The 24,386-nt window shown below is 35.4% G+C and overlaps 1 protein-coding gene across 13 annotated transcripts in view; it reads left to right on the top strand.

Moving 5' to 3' along the window:
- HECTD1 (HECT domain E3 ubiquitin protein ligase 1) overlaps window positions 1–24,159 on the top strand; it is a 68,600-nt gene extending 44,441 nt beyond the window's left edge. For 3 of the 13 annotated variants that reach the window (XM_087951783.1, XM_087951782.1, XM_087951784.1), the window contains 18 exons: window positions 904–1,740; window positions 3,647–3,868; window positions 7,430–7,563; window positions 7,889–8,045; window positions 9,627–9,849; window positions 10,943–10,997; window positions 11,185–11,367; window positions 12,034–12,244; window positions 12,331–12,416; window positions 13,395–13,522; window positions 13,738–13,939; window positions 14,294–14,431; window positions 14,535–15,142; window positions 15,948–16,026; window positions 16,825–16,918; window positions 17,472–17,622; window positions 22,691–22,835; window positions 23,170–24,159. In XM_087951783.1, the coding sequence (XP_087807909.1) occupies window positions 904–1,740; window positions 3,647–3,868; window positions 7,430–7,563; window positions 7,889–8,045; window positions 9,627–9,849; window positions 10,943–10,997; window positions 11,185–11,367; window positions 12,034–12,244; window positions 12,331–12,416; window positions 13,395–13,522; window positions 13,738–13,939; window positions 14,294–14,431; window positions 14,535–15,142; window positions 15,948–16,026; window positions 16,825–16,918; window positions 17,472–17,622; window positions 22,691–22,835; window positions 23,170–23,307 (3,791 nt within the window). In that variant the 3' untranslated portion in view covers window positions 23,308–24,159. The remainder of the gene's footprint in view (window positions 1–903; window positions 1,741–3,646; window positions 3,869–7,429; window positions 7,564–7,888; window positions 8,046–9,626; window positions 9,850–10,942; window positions 10,998–11,184; window positions 11,368–12,033; window positions 12,245–12,330; window positions 12,417–13,394; window positions 13,523–13,737; window positions 13,940–14,293; window positions 14,432–14,534; window positions 15,143–15,947; window positions 16,027–16,824; window positions 16,919–17,471; window positions 17,623–22,690; window positions 22,836–23,169) is intronic. The other 10 variants (XM_087951785.1, XM_087951787.1, XM_087951788.1 and 7 more) reach the window with 7 other exon arrangements.
- The last annotated feature ends 227 nt before the right edge of the window (window positions 24,160–24,386 follow it).

The following is a 24,386-nucleotide window of genomic DNA, read 5'->3' as shown; positions in this document are numbered from 1 at the left end:
TTACAAATTATATAAAAAATATTCATTTAATAAATATTAGATTGCCAATTATTTAAAATAAAATTTAAGCTAATACAGGTAATCCTCAATTTCAAACCATTCAAAGTTAGAATAGCACTGGGAAAAAAAGACTTACGACCAGTTTTCACACTTTTCACACTGGCAGCATCCCTGTGGTCATGTGGTCAAAATATAGATGCTTAGCAACTGGAATTTATTTATGACAGTTGCACTCCTGAGGTGAAATGATCACCATTTGTAACTTTCTCAACTGCCTTTCAACAAGCAGAATCAATGGGGAAGCCAGATTTACTTAACAACCATGTTGCTAATTTAACATCTGCAGTGATTCTTTTCCCACATCTTAATATTTGTGCTTTTATTATTGCGACGTTTCGGCAGAATCTCATTTGCCATCCTCGGGCTTGTGTATGATATTTAGAAACCTAAATACCATACATATAAATACCCATGAAAACATAAGAAAACAAATATATATATATTTCCAGTAATATATATTGCATTTCCAGTAACTTAAGATTTTAAAATATAGAAGTATGAAGAATAAATAGCCGTAGCCTTTAAACATTCATATATATTTTTTCATGTAGGTCAATTTTTATTTTTAAGGGAATGATTTTTTTTTTAAGTTGACATCAAATTCTGTTTCCAGCATTTGGATGGGTTCTCAAATCTGTAGAATTACAGTGAACAACCAGAGAGCATCTACAACAATCATACTGTTTTGAGTTTTACATTTTTATTTTACTTCAAATTCCCTGAAGTATTTTTATAGCTCAAAATAATGGCCCGATGGGAAGCTGATCCCATGTTGTGGAGCTACTGTCTGACACGCTCCTGTCTGCTTTCTGCTGGGTCTCACAAACTCCTGTCCCTTTCTAGGCTGGATTGATGTCACCTGGGATGCTGGTGGCTCTAACTCTTACCGTATGGGCGCAGAAGGAAAATTTGACCTCAAGCTTGCCCCAGGGTACGACCCTGATTCAGCGGCATCACCCAAACCTGTTTCATCCACTGTTTCAGGCACAACGCAGTCATGGAGCAGCTTGGTGAAAAACAACTGTCCAGACAAGATGGCTGCTGCTGCAGGCTCCTCAAGTAGAAAAGGAAGTAGCAGTTCTGTGTGTAGCGTGGCCAGTAGCAGCGACATCAGCTTGGGTTCGACCAAATTGGAGCGGAGATCTGAAAATGTCATGGAACAAAATATAGTTTCAGGCACTGACGTCCATGAGCCAATAGTTGTCCTTTCTACTGCTGATGGCGTGCCCCAGACTGAAGTAGGTTCAGCATCCAGTGCAAGTACCAGCACCTTAACAGCAGATGTGGGCAATGAAAATGTTGAAAGAAAGCTAGGACCTGACAACTCAATCCGTGCGACTGGGGAATCCAATGCCATATCCATGGGAATTGTTAGTGTGAGTTCTCCGGACGTTAGTTCAGTATCTGAGCTAACTAATAAAGAAGCTGCTTCCCAAAGACCCCTTAGTTCTTCAGCAAGTAACAGACTGTCAGTGAGTTCACTGCTGGCTGCTGGAGCTCCAATGAGTTCCAGTGCAAGTGTGCCTAATTTATCTTCGCGGGAAACCTCTAGTTTGGAGTCCTTTGTCCGGAGAGTGGCAAATATAGCACGCACCAATGCTACTAACAACATGAATTTAAGTCGAAGTAGCAGCGATAACAGCACTAATACTTTGGGAAGAAATGTCATGAGCACTGCAAGTAAGTAAAAAGTGTTTTGATTAACTGATTTAATTTTTGTAGAAAAGAAAGAATGTTCTTTTGAAATAACTTTGGGAAGGGCAATTGAATACTTAATTTTAGCCATATTGCCCCATATTGTTATATGTTATTGAATTTAGTGCAGCTAATAACAGTCACACTGTAAAATGTTCCTTGCCCTTTTTAAAAGGGTTTGGTTTTGAGTAAAATAACTTTTTCATATTTTGTTCATTAAAACATCAAATATAATTACCCATTGCCATGCTATTTTCCTTTGATTATATCTAATTGTATTAACTGTACCTTTAATTCTAGCCAATTGCCGAAGTCCCAAGGAATGCATCCATGTGTTAACTGACATCTGCTCAGAATATTACATTTATATTTTACCTAATTTAGAAATATGTACTCTTTATATTGTGACTTTGCCTGCATTCATTTTTCTTATGTAGTACTCTTATTGAATAGTAGATTTTGATTATTTTCAGTAGAAAAAAAAAAGATTGATTTTTTTAATAACACAACCACCAGAAGATATATAGTGCCACTTTGAAAACAAGTATATTTTACTGCAATTTCTTACTAGAGAACTGGTAAAAAAAATTAGGAATAAATCCTATTTTGGGAAATTGAAGATCTACTACTTGAGTGTGTTATAGATGAACAAATACAATGTCATGTAATTATTTAGTTTTTGTGTCAGCCGTTGCTTTTACTTAGAACCATTTTTAAAATGGCACGAGCACTGTTACATGCGGTGAAGAAATAGTGAAGTTGTTTTTCATAGAAAAGAACTTGAAATCAAAATCTGAAATGTAGTTTAAATGCCATGAACTATTTGTGGGGCTACTATGCAGTTTTCATTTTGTTTTGGAATGTTACTGCTTCAACTTCAGAAACTTAGAATAAATCAGGGTATATAATGATTGAGGACATTTTTATGGAATCTTATGTAAATCAATATATGTTGTATAACATGTTGCAACTTTAAATATTAGCCTCTATGGTGTATTCTGCAGTTCTATAAACATTTTATTGTATCTAATTTTTCCATCCTAGACATCATTAAGAAAGGATTACTAAAATATAATGATTGATAGCAGGTAGTGAAAGTTCGTTATGAGTCTTCAGTGTTCATGCCAGACTGTAAGTTTGTTATGATACACTGCTGAACAAACCATGGTGTACAAATGGACAGCAAATCATGAACTGAACTGGGGAAGATCTAATGATTTCAAAGAGAAGAACCGTTGCACATCCTGAACATACAAATAAAAGCATGCTCATTTTAAATCAGTAGAATTGTTGTCTGTAAGGTAATAATTTACTTTGGGTTAGATGGGTGGCCGAAAGATTTGATAAAATAAATAATAGCCCTTTTATGGTGGCTGTTCAGTGTACACAAATCAGAAAAATATAGAGTCTTGCAGAATTTTCTGAATATGTTTCTGCTTAGAAAATGAAATGGAGGTAGTAACTCCTACTTCAACCTTTCTTTTGATTCTCTGGTCCTGTCCTAAGAATAGCTGATTGAATGCAATGGTGCGATGAATTTGTAAAGTAAGAAACATAGTTGAACTCTCAGTTTCCTTGAACAGGGAAGTAGCCCATATCATCAACTCTTTATAATCACAAACTTTTTATAATATGGATTACACATCATATAATTATTAAAAGTAGATATGTGGGTTACTTCATAAGAATCACAGTTGCTTCTATACTTATTTTGATGTTTTGTTTTATTTAACAGTATTTTTTCTTGGTCTGCAGTTCTGCGTTATTACCATAAGCTTAGTGACTTCTTTTTTTTTCTTTTTTAATATTGGTTTATTTTTAATACACAACACTCATTAATGCAAATTGTACTACTTTGGATTATTTATTTTATCTTACCATATCTTTATAGCTTCTCCTCTAATGGGTGCCCAAAGTTTTCCTAATCTGACTACAACTGGTACCACCTCAACAGTGACCATGTCTACATCCAGTGTTACTAGCAGCAACAATGTAGCCACAGCAACTACAGTTTTATCTGTTGGTCAGTCACTTAGTAACACTCTAACTACTAGCCTAACATCAACATCTAGTGAGAGCGATACAGGTCAGGAAGCAGAATATTCTTTATATGGTAAGTTTTATTTTTAAATGAACATAAGCAGATTTCCCATTCATGGTTTATTTTTGTCACAGGTTTTGTGCTTAGTAATTTCATTTACTAAAGCATATCAAATGATTGTTTGCCCCTTTATTAGCTACATAAAGGCCTCTTCACAAAGGATCTCAACTACTGTCAATGTTTCCATATACTTCAGCTCTACACACTCCTCTTACATGATTGTCACTTAAGGTACTTCTTTATTGATATTTCAGTCGTGGTGTATTGAAATACAGGACATGAAATTTGAATGCCGTAGTAAATGAAACCATCATCTGTATATATGTATAGCACGGATTAATGGGTAGTCTTCCTTATGCTTTGCTATAGTCATTCATTTAAAGAATAGGTTTGCAATAACCACTATGGCATACTTATAATGATATAAATAGAAATTTGCTTCTGAAAATTACTACCCTCATTCTTTTTCTTCATAACTGTTCTCTTTGCTCCTCTGTAAGTTGATGAATAGAGTGAGATATTTCATGAAAGAACACTTTGGGATGTGAATAGATTCAGGGGCATTGTCAAAATGTTGAAAAGCATTTCCATTTACTAATTAGATTTCCATAGTGTTTTTAATATTTAATGTTTATTCAAATTCAAAACCTCAATTGAAATCATTGTTGGCAGTTGGTTTGTACATTGTGTTTGGAAGCAGACCAGTCCTAGTTTGTTCTTTTAGATATCTGCAGCAAATTATAATTATAAAAGGTACAGAGCAGGGAAATATGATTGGATTTATATGGCCAAATAGAGGCTTATTAATGATTTCAGCATAAATATGGTTACTTATTTTAAAAATATACTAAGACATTTTCATGTGTTTAACATCCTTACAGTCCTATTGCTTCAGAACTAATTGAAATTACTTCCATTTTCAATCTTCAATACAATAATTTGATTCATATCTAATGCTGAGCTAGGAATTTTAATTATGATTCCTTGAACCAAATATAGTGGTCTGCCTTATACAAAAGTGTAGGAATTAATGAATTGGTTTACGTGTCACATTGAAGCAGGAGCAAACAACCTTGCTATGGCTTGGCATAAGATGAGAACTGATTCTTGTAGAAACCCACAAAATAACACTGAAAAACAAAACCCTAAGTATTTAGAACGTTCTTGCCACAGGAAACAGCAGGAAGTCAACATGAAACTTGTTCCTTATAATACTGATCACTAATTTGCAGAAACTTTGTCATTAAAAAAAAACTACATCGAAAATCATATGCAGTTCTAATTTGAAATGTCTGTTGTTCTCCTGAGGTACTAGACCCAACACTTAAATCAAAGCATTGATTATCTCTTCCCATATTTTAAAGTTGCAATAGTAGTTTCCTGAATGTTCAGGAAAGGTTCCAAACAAGACCTTAAGCTCAATTGTATTTCCATTGTAATAATATGTGGCTTCCTTACATGTTTGCAAATGCTGCCTAGTGTGGCTGAGCTTGCTGTAGTATAGTCTTAATTGCCTAAAAAGGATTAACTAAAACAACAGAAAAAAAGAAAACAAACATGTTCCTCAATTATTATTATTTTAGAGATTGCCAACAATACCAATATTTAAATATATGCATGCACTGGCTAAACAGAAGAGACCATGCTTTAAATATAAACCAGTAGCCAAACGTCTATGTGTCATCTCTGATTTCTTTCAAAGTTTGCTTTGAAGTACATCTACAAAGAGTATGGACAAAATAACATAAAACCTCTGTAATAACATAAAACCTCTGTAAACCGTTTCCCTGACTCCATTAATACCACTCAAGTTACCGTGCTCTAAAGCTAAAATATAAAAATCAACAGATGTGAACTAAATTGGGAAGAAAGTCAACCTATGTTTATAAGGTCCAAGAGCAGAATCAATTGCAGAATCGTTTCTCAGTGAGTCCAATGCATCATTGCTATTCTTGTTCCCCAGCCAATAGTTTCCCCAAATCATTCCATCAAGGCCTCAGCCAATAGTAACTCTGGTCCTGATGCGGCTCTAGGTTGACTCAGCCTTCCATCCTTCCGAGGTCAGCAAAATGAGGCTCCAGATTGTTGGGGGCAATATGCTGACCCTGTAAATAACTCAAAGAGTTCTATAAAATACTGTGGGCTGGTATATATCTCTTAAATTGCTACCGACCAAGGTAGACTTCAAACATGATAAAATGTGATGCTTAGTCCTCTTGCATAGTACAGAACATTTAAGACTTTTTGCTAAAATGGCAACATGGGAAGCCGAGTGTTGTAATAGCTCCTCTGAGCCTTGCAATAGCTCTGCCAAGTTGTTATTTTCATGTCAGAGAAAAGAATTAAAAACACCGCTTCAAGAAAACAGGTGTACTTTACTCAATTACGTGAAACAAACTCGGGGAACGTTTGATTTGATTTAGATCTGTGGACATCTTCATTGTTACCTACAAGGAATTCTGATTTATTTATATATTTACTTTTATTTATATATCTATCCAACCACTTATTATATAGAGTAATGGGTGATTTACATCCATTGTTAGTTAATTAAGCACTAAACCCAGGACACTGTTCTGAAATGCTGTCTCTCTCCAAAGAAAGTAGTTAACATCAATATTATTATCCAGTAATAGAGCAGCCCTGGAAATGGCACTGGGTAAATTAAGTGAGGGTCTGGGAGGGAAGTAATATAATGGGATGAGAATGTATAGTCCACAGTTGTTAGGTCTACAGATTGGGAAGACAAATGGCAATATTGTGAACAAAGAACAATGACATTTTTCATCATGTCTTCTGACTGCTAGCTGATGCTCAAGGATGTGCTCTCTAGTCTTCCGCCTGTTTGTCCTATGTAGGGGCTGTTTCTGTCATACTGTACGTTCTACATGACTCCTGTTTTTTCTTCTGGGGCTGTTAGGGTGTTTTGGAAGGCTTTAGTTGGTTTGTGTGCTACACTGGTGTCATGGGGATATAATAATCTGTTACCAGTTTCTGAGATGTTTTTGATGTATGGAAGTGTTACCCTCTTTACAGCTTGTATTGATTGTGCTTTATTGGATTAAGTGGTCAGGCACTTTTTGATGAAGTTGTGTGGATATCTACTTCGTTGGAAGATGTTACATAGATGACCTGTTTCCTTTTTCTGATGTTCATGGCAGCTGCGCTGTGTTTGTACTCATCTAAATATCAGTAGTCCGTGACTTATAGCCACAATCTCTGTTGCTAAGAAATAATGGGTATAAAATCTCATTCTTATCATACAGGAAAAACAGCATATTTCTTATTTCTTCATTTAACATTAAGATTAAAAATAAGATTGGTTTGGATTTCTTATTTATTACAAATAGTTTTCCATTCTTTTTCAGGTTATTTTCTTAAATCCTTTTTCCTTTTTCAGATTAAAGTTGCCTGAATTTGTCATGATTTCTTAAAATAGGTTTCAGTCCTGTTTTCTTGAACATCATGCTAAGTGAACTTCTTTTTCCTGTTCCTGCTTTGAATTTATCAAATTCATCTATCACCTTTGCTATCTCTTTAGTACCTTATGGTTGCCTATCTTTTTCTGTGTAGATTTCCTTGATAGTTGTCGGGCTAGCACTCTGTTGGCTGAATTAGATGATGATGAAGATCTACCAGAGCCAGATGAGGAAGATGATGAAAATGAAGATGACAATCAGGAAGATCAAGAATATGAAGAAGTCATGGTACAGTGTATATGTTTTAACAGTTCTATTCTCTCTCCATTTATTCCAGGCCTTGAATTTAAGAGAGATTTATAATTATTGCAAAATTTGAGCAGCTTATACAAACCTACGTAATATTGTACATTTGCTTTTTTTTTTTTTTAGTGTTGATGAATCACAAAGTACAAGTGATTTATTTGTTTGATTTAAGCTTAAATCTGAGTGATAAAAGTTTTTTTCCATTTTCCCCACAGTTTTTATCTTTATATGTGCTTTAACTCAAATGCATATTTTCAGTTAATCCTACATATTTTCAGTTACTTCCATACCATAATGTTTTGAACAGGAAGAAGAAGAGTATGAAACAAAAGGTGGACGTAGAAGAACATGGGATGATGACTATGTGTTAAAACGCCAATTTTCTGCTCTAGTACCTACCTTTGATCCAAGACCTGGGCGTACTAATGTGCAGCAAACAACTGATTTAGAAATTCCTCCCCCAGGTAAACACGAGAGCAGTTTAAAAAATGTGGAAAACTCATATTGTGTGAATAGAGTATCAGAGGAGGGGGGGAAATCTGATTTGTGGGGGGCAGGGGGCAGGAGGGTTGTTGAGCCACAACAATGGAATTGTTTGGTTTGGATTTAGTGGAATGTTTGAACCCAACTTCTATGGTTTCTGTCACAACATTATTAGACATGGTATTACTAGGGTACTTCAGATATTAGAAAACACATTAAGCTGATAGAGATATAAATATAAAATATTATATATAAAATCTTTGTCCCTGCAGCTAATGATTGGATTGGGAGAGAAAACATGTTATGCCAACAAATCTCCCATGCTACTTTCATGTTAGGATAAAACTGTAGGTGTACACACCTTTTTCAGGGGAAGGAATTGAAAATCAAGGATATTGAGTAGAGGCTAATTTTGAGACTTAAAGGAATAGAATTTGAAGAAATGTGATAAATAATTTAACTATAAAAATTGTACTTGTATTTTAATGAATTTATAGATTCTTCTCTTTCTTCCATTTTAAAAGTAATTATTTAAGTGTATATAAACTGTTTATCCCATTGTATTTCTTAGCATTGTGAATTTATTGTCTCTTCACAGAAAAAACAGGCTGCCGTGTTTCTGATTAATTTATTCTGGTTTATGACAGTAATAAATATTTGATTTTGATTAGATTTGATTTTTGAGCAGCAGACAATTTTGTGCAAAAATTAGTTTTAGTTTTGAAAAATATCCCCCAAGGAGTAATTTCCTTAAACAGTTAGGAAATTAAAACACATTACAGAAGTAACTCTGGTTTTAAAAAGCAGCAGAACTGTGTAAGAGTGGTAGTGCTCTTTATTATTATTTTTCCCTGTTCTTCGTGTTTTTTTTATAATTTACTTGAAAATGATGTACATTTAAGAGGTGTTCTTAAAGCATGAAACTTGCAAGATTTTAAAAAGGCTAGGGAACTGAGACATAAAGATGGTTTAAAAAAATGTTTAAACTTATTTATGTTTGGTATGCCACAGTTGATAGAAAAGTTATGCAAGATCCAATATAACAAAAATATTTGATAGACTATAAAGCAATGCAGAAGGACACTAAGTAAATACTTTGTGCTGCTACCACCTAGATCCAACAAAAACCCTGTTCCTGAGGGAGACAGAACTAGAAGGAAACACTGAATTCTAAAATAATCTTGTGATACTCATTGAGCAGTTTTTCTTCACTTGGTTGGAGATTTTTTTTTACAGACACTATGTTTCTATATCTACACACTATGCAATTTGCTAATGGTATTTTAAGAAGATTATAGTGTGTACTTATAATGGCCCCAGTGTGCTTTTACCAATCTTTGCAACTTATTGCTCATGTTTACTGCTGTGCCTCTCCCATTGTTTGCTTTCTGAAGTTTGTACGGCTGTGGGTTCATTCCTTAAATTCAGACTTAACAGCTCCATTACCTTTATTACTTGCACATTTATCTTTGTTGTACACAAAAATTGCAGCAATTCAAATTTACATGAGTTTGCGGCTGCTTCAGAAAATACTAAATTATTACTATTATCATTGGTTCCAGGAACACCTCATTCGGAACTCCTAGAAGAAGTTGAATGTATGCCATCACCACGTTTAGCACTTATCTTGAAAGTTACAGGACTTGGTACAACTCGTGAAGTTGAACTACCCTTGACAAATTTCCGGTCAACTATATTTTACTATGTACAAAAATTGCTGCAGCTTTCTTGCAATGGCAATGTGAAATCGGATAAACTTAGGCGAATATGGGAACCAACATATACGTAAGAATTCAGGAATATATTCATAATTGTAAAATAATTTGGATTTGCTTCTCTGATAATAAACTACAGCAAGCACATATATTTCTGAATATGTAGGAATATTCTATTAAACAATTAATACATGTCAGAAACAATGTCTTGAAGAAATATTTCCATATTAACGATACTATGTCAATCTTTGGGGCCATTATTTCTTTACTGTTTTCATAGCTTTTATAGCTATTGTGATAAATAGATGCAGATTGAAGAATTATGTAAAATATTTTACTGCATCAAAAGTAACCCAACATTTATTTATTGTTTTTATTTTTTTATAATTTAAAGATAAATTTCAAGAGCAATTCATTTGTGAATGAAGAATTACATTGGTTGCTTTGACATTCTGTGCGGAATAAACTTGAAAAATAGAAATGTTTCAAAACAATTCAAATTTGGACCATTTCATATTTGAGTAAACTTATTTTGAGTACAGAACTCTTCATTTTGAATGCAAAGTAATTCTTTTCTGCATTTGATGCCCTTTCTTGATTTTTTGGGCAATGTCTTAAGTGCAAAACAACCTGCTTTGTTTTTGAAACAGATGCGATGCACTCAGGTTCTTAAAATTCTTGGTTAAATTTGAGAATTTGAAACATTTTGCAAACTCATCATCTGAAGTTTATTTAACGTTATATTATTAGGAAAAAGAAAAGGAAATTAAATGCACTTCTCTCTTCACTTTTTCTACAGTATGTATATATTTATATGCATGTATGGTGCTCTCCTCTACTTTTTTTCTACACTAAAAGTTTCCAAACGTAACTTCATGAAAATTGTTTTATTTCTTTGATCATTCTAATAGTTCTTTTCTATCAAATTTAAAGATGCTTCAGTATCCATGATTGGATACCATGATAAGAAATTTAGAGCTATTGACATATTTTGAATTACATCATTCATAGTTTCTAGCCATACTGTCCAAGGTTTATTTGGAAGTCCAAAATATCTAGAGAGTTTCAGCCCTGTTGCACAACTTATAATTTAGAAAGAAGTGATTTGGCAAGGAAAAGCTAGTGGAAACTATATAAATAATTCTGATCTTTTTTATGTTTAGAATTGTATACAAAGAAATGAAGGATTCTGATAAAGAAAAAGACACTGGGAAAATGGTGAGAACAATCTTAACCTTTACATGTTTGCAGTTTTTGCACCTAAACAGCTTGAAAGCTATGCTAAATTAATTTTGTTACATGAGTTGTGAGTTATTTCATAAATGCATGTTCCTAGTGAAGCATAAATTTAAATCTTTCAAACTTACAATCAGGAAAGACCAACATTAGGTGATTCCTGTTGTAGGGTTGCTGGTCAATAGAGCATGTGGAGCAGTACCTTGGCACTGATGACTTACCAAAGAATGATTTGATAACCTACCTGCAGAAGAATGCGGATTCAGCCTTTCTGCGTCACTGGAAATTAACTGGCACTAATAAAAGCATTAGGAAAAACAGAAATTGTTCCCAACTCATAGCTGCTTACAAGGTATATATCTATGCATCTAAAAGTATTAATTTGAAAATGTGTGGTTTTGGTCTTGTGAGAATTCGATAGATTTGATATAAGACTAACATTCTTTCTTGATTAAGTGTCATTATGTGCTGTTGTCATAGTTAGCTTTTGCAAGCTGCAGTTTTTTTGTATACTTCTGAATTGGTGCAGTAGTGATGTCCTTCACATAATATCTAATAATAGTCTAAGCTCCAGCTTGGATTTTGCATAAATACAAATTATTTATTTTTATCAAATTTAGAAACTGCCCATCTTCCTTACATAGGAACTTTGGGTGAAGTTCAAATAACACAAAAAACATCAAAACTAGATGCAAGGATAGTTAAAATTCAACATCAGAGTGCTAACCAGTCCCACAGCTGTGCATGCTCCTCTGAGAACCCCATGCAAGGTGGCAGAGCCAGGTCTTTCTGAAAGTCCAGGAGATTGGGAACCTGCCGTGTCCCTGGGAGGGAGAATGTTCCAGAAGGAGGGCGGGGCGGGGGACAACAGCAGAGAAAACGCCCTTCCTGGATCTTTAACTGATAGGGTCCACAAACATACCTTCCCTGCTTGATTAAGTGGGATGGGCTGTTGTAATGGGTCAAAATCTATTATAAACTCAATTTGTATTTATTTTTCTTCTGGTACTTCATGCAGGATTTTTGTGAGAATGGATCAAAATCTAATCTGAATCATGGAGCTATTTCCACACTTCAAAATTCCGACATTCTTAGTTCAATTAAAGAACAGCCTCAAGCCAAAGCTGGTAATGGACAGAATTCCTGTGGAGTAGAGGATGTTTTGCAGTTGCTCCGTATTCTCTACATTGTTGCAAGTGACCCTTGTTCTCCACGAACTTTGCAAGAAGGTTAGTAGGAAGTGGCCTCTAAAGATTTTCCCCCTAAAATTCCCTTCTAAGAAAACATGAAATAAATTTTTTTGTTATTATTTCAGAAGGAGATGAACAGCTTCAGTTTAATTTTCCACCAGATGAATTCACAAGCAAAAAAATTACCACAAAAATTCTTCAACAGATTGAGGTGATGTATTATTGAAAAATTATTTTAAGATTTTCAGCTGTATGCTCTTTTAAATGGTTCAGAAATTTAAAATATGATTTTGTTGAAAAATTAATTCTATGAATATGCCCTTTATATATGATCAATTCACAAATCAAAATGTAAAGAGGGGCTATTGATCTGGGGTCCAAGGAGATATCCAACGCCAAGTAAAAATAATGTAGCCAGTTACACAATTCAGTCGACATACTCTCACACTTGAGTGGTAAGATTATTTGGATGAAAATTACTGAGATGTCTATTATAAAAGTTCAGAAGATTAAATTTTCATTTTAGCAAGCACATTCTTCTTTTCTTTTTCAATATCATTAAATTAGGTAGTTTATTAAAGTGGAAGAACTTGTCTGAAACAGTAGCGAGTAAGCTTTATTACTCTGTGAGATTTGGTAGGAGGGGATCTTCTAGTTCAAGGCAACCAAAAAAATTTAATCTCAAATACCATTTCTCAGACCACCGGGAAATCTCTGTTACCTGTATGTCGTGGTGGGATTGTGATCAAGGTAAAGAGAGATAGACTGCACAGATTATAGGAGGGCTGATTGTTTCAATGTGTTAGAAGAAACCTGAAGAATCCAGAACACCCTGGGTTACATTCCCAAATGTCGCTGATTTATCCAAGTATTGTAACTAATCCCAGTTTTAGAGAGAGTTTGTTAAACAACCCCACTTCCTAAGCCAGAAAAGTGAAAAATACTTAACATGCCTCTGCTCCAGATTTCTGTTTGCCAAGGATTTAGTTTTCTTGGAGGTTGCCACACTTGAAGACAAGATTGCTATGTAAGGAAATTAATTTTTATATAATTTTTCTGTTAATTTATGCTAACATCACATTTGAAGCTAAGTGTAGAAAGGGCAAGCCAGAATGTACAAATAGCTTTATATCTCTGCATTTTACCTGTCTGACTTACCTCTTTTCACATCTTAATTATTAAATCGCAGGAACCATTAGCATTAGCAAGTGGAGCTTTACCAGACTGGTGTGAACAGATAACTAGCAAGTGTCCTTTCTTAATCCCATTTGAAACTAGACAACTATATTTCACATGCACAGCATTTGGAGCATCAAGGTGAGAACTTTGCTCACAGTTATTTAACTTCTTAGTTATTCATTTTAGTGTATAACAGTTTTTTTTAACATGGATATCATAAGCATTGGTTTGTTATGTTAGGGATGAATAATCTTAACATTTATAATATCAAGAACCTTCAAAATTTTACGGAAAGTGATGAAAGAGATGATTAGCATTTTAAACTAAATGAATGCATTTCTTTTTCTTACCAGAGCAATAGTGTGGCTACAGAATCGACGTGAAGCAACTGTTGAGCGAACACGAACCACAAGTAATGTACGAAGAGATGATCCAGGAGAATTCAGAGTTGGGCGCCTTAAACATGAAAGAGTCAAAGTTCCACGTGGTGAATCCTTAATGGAATGGGCAGAAAATGTTATGCAGATTCACGCAGATAGAAAGTCAGTTTTGGAGGTAAAATATAACCCTCTTAAAAAAGCAGTAAAATAAAAATTAACAAGACAATCGGTCTGTGTATCCACTGGTCTCTCTTTCTAGACTAAAGGGAAATTTTCCTTTGCAGCCTCCTATGTACTCTATGCATATTGCATAGGAAACAAAAATTATTCCGTCTCCCATTTTCACTTACTGGAAGTCTCTATTGATTCTCTGTCTCTTCTGCAAGTGAAACAAAGGTTATCTATAGAAGGGAAAATCTGAATGTATCATCACACTGTTCTTTCATCTCCACTGCTTTACTTTGTGTGTCGTAAGATAGGTAACGTTTCTCTTGGAGCTACTTAAAGTTTTTCTTTTATTGATTTTCAGGTGGAGTTTTTAGGGGAGGAAGGAACAGGATTGGGGCCTACTTTGGAGTTTTATGCATTGGTAGCAGCAGAATTCCAGAGAACAGAATTGGGAGCTTGGCTCTGTGATGATGATTTTCCAGATGATGAATCACGACAGGTAAATTTTATTTTCAGAATAAATACAAATAAAAGATGTGATACTATGTAACTTCAATAACACTTTTCTCCTTTGCCTTTTTTTTTTTTTTTTTTACAAAAAGGTTGATATCGGCGGTGGATTGAAACCTCCAGGATACTATGTACAGCGATCTTGTGGGCTTTTCACAGCACCTTTCCCACAGGATAGTGATGAACTTGAAAGAATCACTAAACTGTTTCATTTTCTTGGGATTTTCTTAGCTAAATGTATCCAGGACAATAGACTTGTAGACCTGCCAATTTCTAAGCCTTTTTTTAAACTCATGTGCATGGGTGATATTAAAAGCAATATGAGTAAACTGATTTATGAATCACGAGGTGACAGAGATTTGCACTGCACTGAAAGTCAATCAGAAGCCTCTACAGAGGAGGGACATGATTCCCTGTCAGTAGGAAGTTTTGAAGAGGATTCCAAATCTGAATTTATTCTTGACCCACCAAAACCTAAGCCTCCAGCATGGTTTAACGGAATCCTAACATGGGAAGATTTTGAACTGGTAAACCCTCACAGAGCAAGATTTTTAAAAGAAATTAAGGATCTTGCAATTAAGAGACGTCAAATATTAAGCAACAAAGGCTTTTCAGAAGATGAAAAAAATACTAAACTTCAAGAACTTATGATGAAGAATCCATCAGGTTCTGGACCTCCACTTAGCATAGAGGATTTAGGGTAAGGTTTTTTTTTTCTTCTCAAGTTGTTTTTGTAAATATTGGTTAAAGGAATTAGCATACCTCTTTTAAAAATTGTGTAAACTACATGTTTTCTAAATAAAATCTCATAAATGTAATTGATATTATTTGCAGCATTACTTTAAAATTTGATCATATTGAAGTGTTGTGTAGATTTTTTATTTAAACAGGCCTTTTCTGTTCATATATATACTGTTTTTCATTCTGTATTAAGATATCCTTCAATATAATGAAGTTATGATTATGAATAGACCATGCTATATAAATTTTGCACGTATAGAAAAAAATGATAGATTTTTCTTCCTTGTAGTCTTGGTATTATTCAATCAAAGTAACATGAGGTTCAGGATAAACAAAAAGTGCAGATTTATTCAGTTACAATTAGTTGATAAAATCAACTGCCAAAAGATATGGATTTTTTAGAGAATTTTCCAGGTTAAAAATCTTATAAAGAACTGTTAGTCATGAGCAGGTGTATTTTCCAGTTCAGAACTTCTGGGTCTCTATACTGATCTCAGGAGAAATAATGAGTGACAATGAATTTTTTGGTCTTCTTTGGAATTTCTTGAAGATACTGACTTGAGTATCAGAATATTGGGTTCGATAAGATTTTTGGTCTCTTTCATCAGAGATAAACTTTTATTATTACAATTGGATATAAGAATGAATGTAATATTAGTTATGAATCCATATTGCTGCGAGTCTTATGGAAATACTGTGATGCCCTCTGATATTTAGTTATCTGTAAAAAAATAAGTTATAATTTTGTTGTTTTTCTTTTATAGTCTTAATTTCCAGTTTTGCCCTTCATCCAGAGTTTATGGCTTTACAGCAGTGGATCTCAAGCCTGGTGGAGAAGATGAGGTAATAAATAATTCTAATATGGGAATTTAGTAGTGTGCAAAAAAAAAATTTGAATTAAATTATTAATTTAATTAAATTATTAAATTTAATTTAATGATTAATTATTAATTTAAATTAATTATTAAATTAAATTTAATGAACCCATTTCAAGTGCAAAATAGCTCTTTTTGAATACAAGTGGTTTCTATAATGAAACGCCATTTGAAAGAAATTTTGTATCAGATGTGGATATTTCATAGCAAAGACCTCTTTCAAGCTTGAGATACTTCCCACATGCTTAGAGTATCCCATCTGAGAGTATTGTGGAAAGATGAGCCAAATAGTGTCCACATATGTGACTAAAGATTCTATACAATGATGAGCCTGCAACATTGCTCAATTTCCTTTGGGCTAGATGTCAGTTACAGGAAGTCCATTATCCATATTATAATACACCTTGTATTATCATATGAAATTCTTCGGAGCTATTTTTGAAAGCTACTTTAAAACAAGACAATTTCATGTCTTTGCCCTGCGTTTGGGGAGGCACCAGTATAGCATAGTATAAGAAGTGGTTGGCTATATAATATGAAATTTAAATTTTTTGAAGTTTTCAGTACTTTGAGTCATTTAGGATTGTTGCCAATTAGATATTTCATTAAATATATTTTTAAAATCTGTACTCAGAACAGCTATTTACAAAAAAATACAAATATTTCACAAACATTTGCACTCTGGTAGAGTCCACTGTTAATTTCTTTAAAAAATCTTCTGTAATGTAACACAAGTTCCTTTTGTCCATTGGCAATCTCATTGTAGTTGGTAACTATGGATAATGCAGAAGAATATGTGGATTTGATGTTTGACTTCTGCATGCACACTGGCATACAGAAACAAATGGATGCCTTCAGAGGTATGTAATTGTTTATTACTGACCAATAAAAACATAAATCTCTTACTTAAAAGTGATATGAGGACCTTGGCGAGAAAAGAGGTATTGCTTTTAAGTCATAGTTGGAATTTCTAAATAAACTAGTGAGAGGATTTTCTTTACAGTTAAAATTAATGGGTACCACATGATTTTGAACTTATGTAATTGTAGAATGACCAATGATTAAGGATATGTGGAGTCGTCAACATATGGAGAGTCAAATCCTAAATTAAGCTAACTGTAATGAAACAATAATATGTATTTATTTAGCTTCTGCACCATTCATCTCACTAAAGGCAGCTCTCATAAGGAAGCTTACCTTAGTGTACTATGAAAAACAACTTTTAAAAACATTCCTAGGTCTTCCAGAGTTTTGCTGAATTGGTTTCTAAACTGGTTTTTAAAGAGAGAGAGGAGAAAGGGAGGGAGGGAGAGAGATTTGCCAACATACTTGTATAAGGAGGGTATTACAGTACAAGAAATAAGACTATTTTTCAAGCATGCTCACTTTTGCCTCCCCCCCCCCCCCTTAAAGATGGCTTCAACCGAGTCTTTCCAATGGAAAAGCTAAGTTCCTTTAGCCATGAAGAAGTTCAGATGATCCTTTGTGGTAATCAGTCACCATCCTGGGAAGCTGAAGATATAATCAACTACACAGAACCTAAACTTGGCTACACTCGAGACAGGTACTTCATCAAACAATAGCACGTTTCTATTAATTTTAAGATTTGGTTATAAAGATAATGGTTTGGAGGAAGAAAAGAAGAAAGGAATCAATCCAGAACCATTACAGCTGTGAAATTTTACATTACATCTTCATATCTTTACCTTACTGATCTTGACATCACAGTAATCGATTTAAAACTTTTAAGAAATTATATATACTACTATATTTTAAGCAGTGGATATTATCTCATGTGATTGAAGGTTTTTTTTACAATTTCATTGTAATTTTGCCTTCTATAGACAAAGCCCTAAAAGCCTTCCTTCACCCAATCCATTCTATTTATCAAAGGTTTAATCTCTGAGTTTTAATTTGCTCTGCTATGTGAAATGATCTTGGAGAATTTTAACAACATACAGATTTGTCTTAATATTTCTAAATCCTAAAAGTAATTGAAGAAAGTAGGAAAGAGGTACATTGTGTGAAATTATTACTAATTACTATTTTAATTACCGATAAAGGAGAATATTTGTAGCTAAGGGTTGAAATAAGGGTCCTTGGTGCCTTCCCAGCTTGGTTGTTTTCTTGCAGATGATTCATTACCCAAACTAGGTAACATCATCAGTGCTAGTAAGGAAGGGGTTTACTATTAGCTTGATTGTCAGTTCCGTGATTGTAGTATTGTGAACAGTAAACAGCCCAAGCAAAGAACTGCCAAGACCACTCCCTTGACAGGGTAAGCCAGTAGAATATAAACTGAAAGCACTGATGATGTTACCTAATTAAAGTAATGAAACGTCTGCAAAAAAAACCCAACCATGTTTGGAGAGCACCAAGGACCCTTCACTGCTGTAATTCTTGACTGGGAGCTAAAACAAATGACTCCCAAAATAGAAAGCCTGCTAGGTAAAGAATTGAGTTGAAAATAATACTGACACACTACAAATATTTTTAGGTAGGAAGAAACAAAAAGTGTACCCTAAAATGGAGAATATAGTAGTAAAAGAAATGTTGTGAATCGTATAATCCATAATGTTATAGTATTATGATCTGTAGATACAATATCCGTAGTAAATTCAGAGCTTTGTTAATAAATTATGCTGGTTAAACAACATCCAAAACTGTGTATTGGTTTTGGTCAAATTAAACCTTAAATACTGTGTCTAGTTTTAGATACCAAACCATAAGAGAGTTTCAGACAAACTGTAACAGGTGCAATGAATAGTACCAAGGATTATTCAGAGGCTGGAAACTGAGTCTTAGGAAAGACTGAGGAAAGTAGGTATATTTAGCTTTGAGAAAGGATAAGCAAGTTATAGTAGCACCCTTTTAAGTACCTGAAAAGGAAATGAACTCCTTTCGCATTCCAGACCACAAGATACAGAAACAATGGTCACAGGTTTATAGAAAGGCAGATTCTGACAAAATATTAGGAAAAATATATCCCAGTGGTAAAGCAAGAGAGAGATGTGAAACTGCTCACAGAAGTCGACCTCCTCTTGTTGGATATCTTCGAATTTGATGATCCAAATAATCCCTTCTACTACTGCATTGTAGATATCAAAGAAAATGTTATCAGTGGTGCTTCAGCTCAGCTGTCTCTTGCTTTCTAAATTGATCTGAAATCTGACCTCCCGAGTTTCAGGTCTTTTACTACTAATGAGAACAATGGCAGGACAGTGAAAGTGATAATAACACTCCAGGGGGAAAAAAATGGTGGTGTTCATGGTTCTTGTTTCATTGCATTCTGAGCCCTGAATGCAATGTTGGTATACAGTATAGGGACCAGTTAAGGATCTTGTTCATATTCCACTCAACTTGCCATATGACTGAGTTTATCCCAGAGAAATCTGATCTTACTGTCAGTCTGGTTTGGAATCCTGCTTGATGTTGATGCTTGGAAATTTCATCCTCTGTGCTCTAGTGGGAAAAAAATTCATGTCAGCCATAGGCTTGCTCAGACTCCTTTGGGGTTGGTGACTACTACAAATTTGAAGAAATCATCAATAACATCATCTCCGGCTTAATACAAATCCTATGTTAGATCTGGTCTTTTATCTCAAAGCTGCTGGTATAGGATCTGTAGTTGTACAACATCATAACGAGTCTTTTGCTACAGTCAGACCAGTCTCTGTGGCTTATTATAAAGAACCTCTGCCTGCTGGGAAGACGGATTAAGGTGGTTTGCCTCGGATATCATGGATCCAGATGAATTCTGGTATGCACTTTGGGATTTTCCCAGCAGTGTGGTAGACAGTTGTATCAAGCTAATGGGACACAGACAGCCAAAGTATTTGACAGGATTTCCTCTATTTGCCAATCCCAGAGGGCTCCTTAATTTATCTAGGAAATCAAGCGGACAAAAAAGATACCTGGAGTGCCAGTGAAGGAAGATCGGAATTTGACTTGAATACTTAAGAGCTCACATTTGAATTTATGTTATGGCAATAAAGGTGGCACAGCATTCATATTTCTCTATCGTTACACTGACACAGTCTGCATTAATTGCCCTTTTGAGAGGTCTCCCTGTGGGCTGCTGCAAGTTGCCTTGCAATATTTTGCTGAAAAAGCCGTTGAAATTTGATCATGTCTTGCCTATATGGATGAAATTTGAGAGTTGACTGGTGTAGAGATTTTTGGGGGAGCTCTGCGGTTTTAGCCCCATCACTCCTGGTTTGTTTCATGCCCACCTGGCTGCTTTAGGAAGCTGTATAGGCATCTCCTTTGGTAGAGATGCATTTCTCCTTGTGGTTCTTGATCTCTCAGTGGCTTGTGACACTATATGAAGGCAGTAAATATATTTTTATAGGTTGTTTGCTTTCAGTAGGTGGTGACAATGTTGTAATATTTTTTATCATAGATTATTTTACGTTGGAAATCTTCCAGTGGTGTTGAAATCTAATAGTCTGTAAGAGCAATTAAATAGAACCTTTCCATTCTGAATACAACACTATCTCCCCAGTGGATAACAGAAGCAGGCTTGCATATACAGTATTTAGTTTTCTATGTTTGACTGAGTATTAATACTATGAGATTCTGTAAATTATTGCAGATCAGAGAGACAGTTGGATATGGTAGTGAAGATGTTGGACTAGAAACTGGGAGCCCTTGACTTCTAATCTTCCCATAGGCATAAAAATCAGCAATGTGGCTTTGGAGGAATCATTCATTCTCACCCCAACATACTTCCAGATGGGGAGGAAACATATCCAACTCTGTTCTTTCAATACCAAGTATGGTTTTTTAGACCACTCAGATCTGGGATATTGCATCTTTGTTCTTGGAGGGGTAGCATTTCTCCCTTCAAGGTTCGTGCAAAATTTGGGAGCCTCCGTGGACTTTCAGATCCTGCTTGAAAACCAGGTATCAACTGTTGCCAGCAAGATCTTTGCCCCTGATGCACCACTTACACCCTTACCTAAATCAGGCCGCCACTCATGCCCTATTATGACTTTACTACTACAATATGCTCTACATGGTGCTGCCCTTAAAGATCAACTAGAAGCTTCAACTGGTCTAGCATGCAGCAGTGTAAGCAATGATGGGCATGTCCAAGTAGTTCTTGGTAGTAACTACCCATTCTACAACCATTTGAAGTTATGACGGTGCTGAATGAGTGATACTTACAACTCGTCCTTGAAGTCAGGCTATTAGCTGTCAGCAATCCTGCAATCACATGACCGTGATCTGGGCCTTTGGCAACCAGCTCACACTTAGCATGCTTGCAGTGTTCTGGGGGAATCACATGATCACCCTTTGCAACTTTCCCTGCGGTTCCTCACAAACAAAATCAAAGGGCAAACCAACAGAGAAGGTTGCAAGTTAGTCCTGCAAATTGTTCCCACTCTTGCAGCTTTTTCTCCTGCATGGCCAAAGCACCTTCCGCACCTACAATAGAGTCTCACACTCCAGAGCACATTCATTTGCCCGTCTGTGGCTTCCATCTGTGTACCCACCTCCAGCAGCAGTAGCCACTCTGGCCTGTCTGCACTTGCATGGCACCCACTCCCATACATCCTTCCAGTTCCCTGCGCCCAGCTGCTTTAGCACCACATGGTGTCTCGCTCCTTATTCATCCACCAGCTTGTTCGTGAGCTGTCTGGGGTTTAATTCCCTGCCAGCTTCCCTATTGACTTTGGAAGCTGGCAGGAAGTTGTGAGGAGGTCTTTACTTAATTACCTGTGTTCTTTGCTTAATAAAGGAAATTGGGATTGCTGTTATTAAGTGATGTGGTCATATGACATTGTGCTTTACAACTGCATTGCTTAGAGATGGAGATTCCAATCTTAATTACTGTTGTTAACCAAAGACTCCCTGTAATGGCTTTGCTTTGCAAGCTGCACGGGTTGCCAGTTTGCTTCCAGTGTGATTGAAGAGGCTGGTTGTTAGCTAAAAACAGTATGAGGTCTAATTACTTGAGGTCTAATTACTAATTACCTGTCCCCCACAGTATCCGCCCAACAGTCTTGCAGGTTGGCACACCTGCAAGACTTCAATTAAATAGTGTCTTCGATGAAATAGATCCTTCAATTAAATAGTGTCTGTCATCTCTTAAGACCCCAGAATCATGTATTCTTTGTAGCATTCCCTCATCTTTGGAACAGGGTCCCCCCTTCCAGGTTCTGGATGTCCCCCACTATTTGTTGTTCAGAAGAGTGCTGAAGATTTGGGGTTTTATCCAGTCCTTTATCATGAGAAAGTGATATGTAATACTTGCTGTCTTTTATTGATTTGGTTGTAATTACTTTGATTGTTGAGAGCCATTCGGAGTCATTGGAAGTGAGGTGACATACAAGTTTAATGTATTATTAAATAAAAAGCTGATATAATTTTAATAACACCATTTGGAAGCAGCCTGTACAATACAGGATATTCCACAATACACCTTTGAAATACTAGTTATGTGAACTGTATTGACTCTCAGTGACTTCTGGATACAATTCAAAAGTGCTGCTTGTCACTTTTAAAATTGGCATGAGGCCAGGTTACTTACAGGACTCAGCTGTGTTTTTTTAGGGTCCTTGATCCTTTTTTTAATGGATCTGTATACAATATTTACCTATTTACTTTGATGACGTGTTTTATTTTAGCCCTGGATTCCTGAGATTCGTAAGAGTTTTATGTGGCATGTCTTCAGATGAAAGAAAAGCATTCCTCCAATTCACAACTGGTTGTTCAACACTTCCCCCAGGAGGATTGGCTAACCTACATCCCCGTCTCACTGTTGTACGCAAGGTAGGAACATCATACAATTTTCTGTGAATTCTGTGTCTAATTGTATCTTATAAGAAGTTATGTTTAAGTTAACTTGTTCAGCTATTTGCTTCTGCCTGGCTTGTGGCAGATACCTTTTCATAGTGATTTGGCCTTTACACATGGGAAGTTCTCATCATTATCATAATACCACCATTAACTAAAACTAGTAGAATCTAAAAGAAGCTTCTCAATTGGATGCCTTCCAAATGTGGGACTATAATTCCCAAATTTCTGAAATGCTGTCTAGGGATCTGTTGCTTATCAAGTTGGCAAATGTTTAAACTGAAATTACATGATGGATATTTATTCACAGGTTGATGCTACAGATGCAAGTTACCCTTCTGTGAATACATGCGTGCATTATCTTAAATTGCCCGAGTATTCCTCTGAAGAGATTATGCGAGAACGCCTCCTAGCTGCTACCATGGAGAAAGGCTTTCATCTCAACTGAACTGATGTTCTGAAATGGGATATCTCAAACTGGTTTTGCATTCATACCTAGTGAAGCCTCCTGTGTTGTTGTGCAGAAAATACAATCTCCATGCTGTACTCAAATGAGACTTGCCTTTTTCCCCTATCCATGAGGCTTTGGAAACACATGGAATAATTTTATTAGCTGCTAATGTCAAAACAAATCCTAATGAATTACACAGCCAGCAAGAAAAAGGCAAGAACAGTGTGTGATGCTTCCAAGGGCTTGTGCAACCAGAAGCTGAAGCAAATGTTTGACTGTTCCAAAGAGCAGATCTGCAGATTTCCAGTGTTTACTGATTCAAGATTTATAACTGCATTTGTGTAAAGTCTACCGTTTAATACCCTGTACACTACAGTTCCATTATTGATCCTTGTTTTTGCTGGCTTTAAGCTAAATGGTCAGAAACCTGCTTCCTTAACTTAGTCAATGGGCATCTCAAGCTTTCTCTCCTTTCTTTAATGGTGCCTGCACTGTTTGGAGTATTCTAGTGTTGGGGTAGGGTATTTGCATATAATCATGCACAACCGTTTATTATTATTTCAAGTGGGAATATATTTTGATTTCTAAATACCCTGCTATAAAGATCCAAATCCTCAAATGTGTGTTCATGTGTGTATGTGTGTGTGCGTGCGCGTGTAACTCAACAATAAAGCTTTTAAAGGACACTGGTTACTGGTGCAAGGCACATTTAAAGGAAGCTTTACTTTATGTTGTATTTCCTTTGTATATTAAAAACATTTATTTAACTTGTTGCAGTTTGAAGTTTAAAAAGAAGATTTTCATTGTGTATGCTCAACATAATCATTAAAATGTTTGCAGCGTACAAAAGTCTTTTGGTTAGTATTTTACTAGTTCCTCCAATACATTCAAAACTTAATGGAATAACAGAATAATAAAGTTGGAAGGAACCTCGGAGGTCGTCTAGTCCACCCCACTGCTCAAGCAGGAAAACCTGTACTATTTCAGACAAACGGTTGTCCAATCTCTTCTTACAAACCTCCAGTGTCAGAACACTGATTGTTCTGTCAGTTAATTTCTTCTTAGTTCTAGGTTGG

The sequence above is a fragment of the Notechis scutatus genome, chromosome 1 (genome assembly GCF_049901735.1).
Source record: "Notechis scutatus isolate UNSWTSFEM ecotype Mainland chromosome 1, rNotScu1.2, whole genome shotgun sequence".
NCBI lineage: Eukaryota > Metazoa > Chordata > Lepidosauria > Squamata > Elapidae > Notechis > Notechis scutatus.
Note: the sequence above shows the minus strand (reverse complement) of the source record. Positions and strands in the feature narration are given on the sequence as shown.